At 43.4% G+C, this 7,906-nt stretch overlaps 1 protein-coding gene across 1 annotated transcript; it reads left to right on the plus strand.

The window, feature by feature from the left end:
* Window positions 1-1,336: 1,336 nt before the first annotated feature.
* Window positions 1,337-7,693, plus strand: LOC147638843 (kinesin-like protein KIN-14N). Its single transcript, XM_086785078.1, has 17 exons — window positions 1,337-1,683; window positions 2,207-2,467; window positions 2,562-2,706; window positions 2,811-2,920; window positions 3,006-3,125; window positions 3,236-3,439; window positions 3,695-3,904; window positions 3,995-4,069; window positions 4,229-4,375; window positions 5,065-5,209; window positions 5,293-5,402; window positions 5,591-5,752; window positions 6,053-6,264; window positions 6,439-6,520; window positions 6,614-6,718; window positions 6,856-6,960; window positions 7,314-7,693. The coding sequence occupies exons 1-17, from the start codon at window positions 1,624-1,626 to the stop codon at window positions 7,500-7,502; spliced, it is 2,442 nt and encodes an 813-aa protein (XP_086641204.1). The 5' UTR covers window positions 1,337-1,623; the 3' UTR covers window positions 7,503-7,693.
* The last annotated feature ends 213 nt before the right edge of the window (window positions 7,694-7,906 follow it).

The raw sequence follows: 7,906 nt of genomic DNA on the forward strand, positions 1-7,906 counted from the left end.
GGCTCCGTCGGATTCAAATCAAAGATGGTGTAGAGACAAGTAACGGATGGTGTTCCCCGGCAGCGGTGCCAAAAATGTTAAAGAAAGCCTACCCTAATCGTGTCGTGGGAAGTTGCCTATCTGCCAAGCTCGAGCATGGCTCAAGAGCTCCACTGTAGCCGCTCGTCATCGCCGTCCTCCCATACTCGTTGTCACACCGAGGTGGTTGCTCTCATCCAACGGGTGATGCAAGCTCTCTCGCGACAAAGATCGTATGGGATCTCCGTGTGGAAGAGGATCACATTGGTTAGCCTAATCACGAGAGAGAGAGAGAGAGAACAAGTGATTAGCACTCCCAAACCCTAACCCTAAGCACACCACACATGCTAGATTAGAGTTACAAGAGAGAGGGAGAGAGAGAACACTCCACTTCTATTGCACAAATAGGAGAATGAGTTATAAATAAGAGAAATGGCTTTTATAGTTCCAAGCCTTTTCCCACTAGGCCACCCGGGAGTAAGTGACCCAGGGTGCCCAAAACATAGTTACAAGGCTTTTTCTATGGTTTGGCCAACTAACCAAGATCCTCTTGTATGTCCTTTAAAGCTCAATACTTGGGAGCGTCTTAAGGGCATTTCCCTCATTAAATGATGAGATTTACAATATACCATGGGCGCCCATTACATAAGTTTGTGGACGTAGTTGTCATAGGAATGTGTTAACCAATATGTGGTTAACAATTCAAATTTTTTTTTCTATGGTTAATGTATATATATACTTAGATAGCATTGTCAAGTTTTTGAGATATATCTATAAGGCACAAAGAATAGGATAAAATGAATATTTCGTTGTTTTACAATGTTACTTTACCAACTCTATGCCTACCTTAACATAAACAAACATCTTTATGCATCCTTCCTCCATGATATGCATGAATGGCTTCGTGCAAAGCTTCACTTAAAGAGAAAGTAGTAATATTGCATCCTTCCTCCATGATATGCATGAATGGCTTCGTGCAAATCTTCACTTAAAGAGAAAGTAGTAATATTGCATATTCATACGTCAATGCTATTTGCAATAAGTTTAATATCAGTAGCCTATGTGAGAAATAATATCTGTTCACAAGGCAATATTAACGTAATGACTTATAAAACCCACCATTGTGAGTGCTCACTAAGGATTTACTTTTTACTTTGGAAAAACTAATGATACTAATCGGCTTAGAATGATTGTTATGTTCAAGAGTAATGCTGAACTTTGAAGTCTACATAGGGCATCAAAGCCCTTCAAACCTTCTAGAGAAGGCCTCTTAGAAAATAGGGTTGTAAAAGAAGGCCACTACTTGGAAAATTTATCTCTTTTAGATATAAACACATATATTTAGTTAATTTTTGAAGGTCAATCGAGTGTATGCCATATGGACTTCAAAATTGAAGCTGACGAGTTTACACATGCTCCTATTGCCAAGCATAAATCGCTTACTTTACAATTTTCACTTTGTAAGATTGAAACGTTGTTTCTCCCGCCGAGAGTGCTCACTTTGAACTCTGCAGAATTCCCTCGTCTTTCCCCCTCCATGGCATTACGCTAGTATACCCTGCTTTCACATCGCTGTGTAGGGTCTGCTTCTCTCGTCAAGGTACGATGAAGCGTGCGTCGACGTACCAGCGGGTCGGCCGAGACACGCGAAGAGCGACTCAGCAGGTAAGTCTCTATAATTCAAGACAGATGGGTGGCTAAGTGCTCGCTCAGGCAGGGGAAACTTCCAGAGGCCACTTTAACTGTCAGAAATCCTAACCCTAACAGTCTCCTAAACCTAACTCTGAGAAACCCTAGGTTTTAGAAGCCGTAAGGGTTTTGTCCCTGTGCTCCGACTCGTTAGCCTTTCCCGTTTGGAGTCGCCGTAGCAAGACGAGATTTCGACATGTTATCGGTTCTTTCTAAAGCTAGAGTTAAGAAAAAGCCAGGGTTTGTAGAGGCGTTCTGTTTGCGCATGACATGTCTCCGTACGCTGGAATGAGAAACAACCCTTGCACAAATGGTTTCCAGGGTCATCGCTTGTTCTCTCTAAACCTGTCAGGGAATTATAACTTTTGACGTCCATATGTGTTTTGGTAGAGCATTTAGAACGAGGTTCCCATCATCAACACCATGGCCCTGTCATCTGTTGTTGATTATGTAGAAGGGATGCGGACTGATTCAACTGAATTCTTTTGTTATGGTTCAGAAGGAGAATGAAAACCTAGGGCCGCCACCAGAGAAGAAGAGGAAATTTACTGGTCAGCATACTTCTGCAGTTGAAGCAGACAGTCAGGCTCAGGAGGTTTTGTGTCCATCAAATGGGCAAACAGATTCTTGCGTCTCCCAGCAAGATGAGACACCACCAAACAATTGTAAAGGAGACTGGGAGGAAAGTAGGATGGCCAGTGAGCAAGTGGAAGCTCTCCTAAGTACCAAGATTTTGGGCAAGTCCAAGTTTGATTTAAAGGTAGTTAGGTATACTATGTAGATCTGGATGTCTCCTGCATTGCACAGATGAAGCCTGATAATCTTTAACATGGCTGACCTCTTTGGCCACACAGGGTAAGAATGAGCAGATGACTGAGCACATTAAGAATCTGCGTGCGTGCATTCGTCACTTCCTACAGGTGGAAACTGCTTATGTTCTTCAAATTGAACAGCTGCAGGGTCAAGTGAGAGACGAGAAACTGCATCGAGAGGCTTCTGGTATTTTCTCTCTCTCAACTCATGCCATAATGTACAATGGAGGCCATTTGGCCCCCGTTGAGGTCTGATGGTACTCATCTCATTGCTTGGAATTCCGGTTGCAGAGTTGTCTATGAATGTACAACATGATCAGCTGGTCACAGATCTGTCAGAGGCACGGGGCAGATGTATAGCCCTTGAGGAAGGGCTGGCTGCAGCTGAAGAGGACAAGAAGGTAGGTACCCCATGCCGTGGGTTTCAATCCTGAGCTCCTTTGTAGTTATAGATACACTAACTTTTTTTGTGTTCTATGCAAACAGGCACTTCTCCTAACACATGAGAAAGATGTCAGTGCTCTCGAGATATCTCAATACAGCTGTGAGAAACTCTCTGGGGAATTAGAGAAGATGAAGATGGATTTGAAGGCTGTTGAAGAGAAGGTAATGGTGTCTACCTTAGATGTGTCTGCTTGCGTATCTGTTTTACTAAGTGGTGATGTCCGTTCACATGGATCTTGCAATTTAAAGCTCTAACTATGTTTCTCTTGTAGGTCAAGAGTCTGCAGGATATCAACAAGCGGCTATCAGAATATAATACAAGCTTGCAGGACTACAACAGCAAGCTACAAAATGATGTATCATCTGTAGCACAGGAGAATGCTAAAACACAGCAAGAAAAGATGGCCATTTTGGAGACGTTGAGTGCCATTCGTGGCAGTGCTGCTGCTTTGCAAACACAGCTGGACACAGCCAAGGTTAGTTATAAGTGCAGATATATTTTTGAGTTTTTCTATGCTTGCTTGCAGGTGCTTACACATGAGAATCAAGTTTGTCACCATGGGTGGAGACGATGCAAGCTGTTTCTGTTATGTTTTTGCATATGTGGCATCAGCAAAACCCATAGTTGTATGCCATTGTCGTTAATTACCTCAGCAAATATAGCATCAGGGGGCAAATCAGGTGTCAGCAATCCCAGCTAAAGCAACATGCACTTCTTTTTCTTCATGCAGCTTGTGGTTGAGGAGGAAAGCAAGCAGAAAGCTGTTCTGAACAAAGAGTTGGAGCGGATACGCATAGAGCTTCAGCAGTCCAATGAAGAGAGGCACGAGTGCCAGAGTCAAGTTCATGCATTAATAGAAGAAAACAACCGATTCAGAGACTTCACTGGGAAGTCTGCATCTGAACTTGAGACCGTGACCAGCAAAGCTGTTGCATTGGAGGTATGCAGGCTGGTTCAAGGTACTATGTTTGGTTATGAGCATGTCTGTATTCAGCATCTTGGAACCTCATGAGCTGACCTGTTGCTTCAGGAAAGCTATAGTCTTCAGGCTGAACAAATAAGGAGCCTCCTTCATCAGCTGGACACTGCAAAAATGAAATCTCAGGTCATTTTTTGATTTCATGTTGCCTTGACAAACCTAGAGTATCTAATCCACTGTGGATAAGGTCTACTTTTGCCACCATAGTGTCTGGCAGCTTTGTTTGAGTGATTTCTAGCAGGCAACCTTATAGGATACCTCATATTGGTTTTCCTGATGTTCCAGAATTTAGAACTCTCCCTAGATATGTATAAGAAAGCTGATGCTGATCACATTGGGAAAGTAGCAGAGCTGCAGCTGAAGCTTTCTGAAGCAGAGCAGCGACTCAATGAAGGAGAAATATTACGTCGTAAACTCCACAATACAATCCAAGTAAAGCTTCATTGTTCACTATTTGATGCATGCATGCTTTGCTTCTCTTAAAGTGTGGTATTAAGAACCTTGATAATGCCAAACTCTTCAGTATGATTCATGAAAATCTTGACACATGAATGATTCTGACAGTGCAGCGTTTCACTGGTATATAGAATCTGGCAACAACCACCCACACGCAGCCCCTCCCTCATCTTTTGTCATCTTTGAGAGGGGTCACTCATGGAGGGAATACCTTTCCTCTAGGCCTGTCTTGGATGCTTCATTCAGCTTTGTCTGACCATGGATACAATTTTCCTTTTGGCCATTTTCTAGACCATATTGTTTTAATATTGAAATTGTTCAGGTAATGTTAGATGGGTGGCAGCCAAAAAAGCAGAGCAGTGGCCAGGCAGCCTATAGCTGGGCAATGTGGGCAGTATGGGTGTCTGTAATTGAATGCATTTTGGGGGCTTGAGTGGCCAATTTTTGGCTGCCTGAAGGATCTGAACAGAAGTAGATTTGTCTGGCTAGATGATGTCGTCATGATAGGTGCTTCAATAGCCTAATGCAGGGGCTGATATTGCCCTAATTGGTCACTTCCTTGTGCTTGCCACCTTTTTTACCAGTCTCTATTGCTACTTTCTTTCATGTGGATGCAGCCCGGCATTGCTTTCTTAAATGCCTAATCATTGTGTATGTATGCCCAGGAGCTTAAAGGAAACATAAGAGTTTTCTGTAGGGTGAGACCTTTGCTTGTTGAGGATGAAGATATGGAGCAAGCTCAACCAGTCGTGCAATATCCTCAATTTGGAGAGCTAGTTGGTCGAGGCATTGATCTTGTACAAGCTGAAGGTAAGCTGTGTGTTCTTTTAGATTTCATAATATAGTCTAGTGGCTTGCTGGTACGGTACTGCATTGATGATCTTGAGGTGCAGGACAAAAGTATGCATTTTCATTCGACAAGGTTTTTGGGCCTGAAATCACACAAGAAAATGTGTTTGAAGAGATCTCTCAGCTTGTGCAAAGTGCCTTAGATGGATACAAGGTGCTTATCTTCTTAGTTTGTATGTTGCCTGAGAGAGAGAGAGAGAGAGAGAGAGAGAGAGAGAGAGAGAGAGAATTTTTGCAGCTGTGGACATTCTTTACCGTATGGTCCTGTATGTTGTTTTTTGTGCTCTAATTACTGTTTATCACTGCAATGAGCTTTTGATTACTAACACTTAAAATTTCTAGGTTTGCATCTTTGCCTATGGCCAAACTGGGTCAGGTAAAACATATACTATGCTAGGTCAACCAGATCAAGCAGCACACAAAGGCCTTATACCAAGATCCTTGGAGCAGATTTTCAAGTCAAGTCAAGCCCTCCAATGTCAGGGGTGGAAGTTCAAAATGCAGGTTAGTTGGATAGTGATAAGGTTTTTGGTCCTTTGGGCCTGATATTGTGTTGGTCAATGTACATCTCTGTGTTTCGGTGGCATTGAGAGGAGAGGTCTTTAAAGACATCCCCCCTGCTCATGAGACAGATGGGGTTGGATAGGGGAGATCCTGCTAATGAAGAATGGGCAAGTAAGATCTCCCCGTTTTATGGGTAGGGTTGTCTGTAAAAGCCCGAAGGACATTTTTTTGGGGGGTGTTTTTAACTTGAAATCATTGAATGTGCTTGTTTCTGATGTCAGTTGTTCATGTTGTGGGCAGGCTTCCATGCTTGAAATTTATAATGAGAGCATCAGAGACCTTCTGGTGATTTCAAAACCAGACACACAAAAAACTGATGCTGCAGCTGCAACAAAGCTCCACACCATTAAGCATGATCCATTGGGTCATACATATGTTTCGGATCTGACTCTTGTTGAGGTCACAAGCTGGAAGGAAGTTTCCACTCTTTTGTGTCAAGCTGCTCAAAGCAGGTTGGGTAATCGATTTCTATCGTTATGTACTAAAACAAGTACACAAGGCAACTCTCTAGGTCTTCATGGGCACTGGAGGGAACCTGAACATGCACAAGGATGGGAGCTGGTGTTGACGGTCCTTGTTTGTGTGTTTCTGTCTGTCTTTTTGTGGGGGGTTGTGGGCTGGGGCAGAGCTGTGGGGAAGACTGCGATGAATGAACAGTCATCTCGGAGCCATTGCGTGTTTACTTTGCGTATTTCTGGGGTCAATGAGGTAAAAGACAGCCACATTTTTCCTCAAACTTTGAATGCCATACATTGAGGTGCAATTTGACAGGATGACTGCTGCCTTTTGTCATGGTGCCAGAGCACAGAGCAGCAGGTGCATGGAGTGCTTAATCTGGTGGACCTTGCTGGAAGTGAAAGGCTGTCCCGCAGCGGAGCCACTGGAGAGCGGCTAAAAGAAACTCAGGTTCTAGTCTGAACTTGAAGCAATGGAGTCTACTAGGGCTACTCATCACTGTGGTCTTCAAAATTTTCCCCATTTTATGGTTTGCAAGTGTCAGTAATAGGCATCGCTTCTGACAGTTTCTTTTGTTTTGAGAGCAGGCGATCAACAAAAGCCTGTCATGCCTGGGAGATGTCATACTGGCAATCGCAAACAAGGAGCAGCATGTGCCATACAGGAATTCGAAGCTCACGTATCTGCTGCAGGTTGGGCTTTGGCTTAGAAGTGTTTTCCATCATCATCATCACTATCATGATAGCAGCAACATCAGCATCATCATCACTATCATGAAAGCATCATCATTATGATTATTATCACTATATCATGACAGCATCATCTTCATCACTATCATGAAAGCATCATCATCAAAGCAGCAGCATTAGGGTTTTATTCTGTAAAGATGGGAAAAGTTGTGAAATAGGGTTGACCCGGTGTTATGTGTGTCCGTCCGCACGCGGTTTGAAGCCTTGTGTAGGAGGTGATTCCAAGATGTCCCAGTTTGTGATCATTGCATTTCATCACCACTATCTGGTTAAATAATTCTTTACGTACTTTGCAGCCCTGTCTGGGAGGCGACTCCAAGACGCTCATGTTTGTGAACATTGCCCCTGATTCCAAGTCGTTAAATGAGTCCCTGTGCTCTCTGAGGTTCGCTGCAAAGGTGAATGCCTGCGAGATCGGGGTCCCCAGGCGCCAGACCTCCACGCGTGTTTATTCTGCTGATGCTGCCCGATTGAGCAGCAGCTGATGTGTAAGCAACAGCCCTCTAGTCGTACTTCTCGGTAGCTGTAATTTTATTTGTAGTTCTACACAGGAGACATTTCGGCCACGCTTCGTTCTAGGTTGTCAGCTCAGCGTTGGGATATCACACGTGGAATGTTTGTTGGAAAGTTACTTTTTAAAAAAATAAAAATATAAAAAAATATGATGTGATTTGTCAAATCGGTAGACACGTACTCTATTTACAGCTAGAAGGTTTTCTTCCCATCGTGTCGATTCTAACTAACTACGCGAAGGGGGTGCGAAGGTGGCACCTGTCTCCTAGGTTTTATTCTGGCCCTCTCACTCCATAAGAGGAGTGCAAAGTGTGTGGCGCTCATTAAAAATAAAGGAGAGTGGGAATTGTGTGCTGTACTCATCAAAAATAAATAG

Source organism: Cibotium barometz, chromosome 4 (genome assembly GCF_041138505.1).
Source record: "Cibotium barometz isolate CiBa-2024 chromosome 4, ASM4113850v1, whole genome shotgun sequence".
Taxonomy (NCBI): domain Eukaryota; kingdom Viridiplantae; phylum Streptophyta; class Polypodiopsida; order Cyatheales; family Cibotiaceae; genus Cibotium; species Cibotium barometz.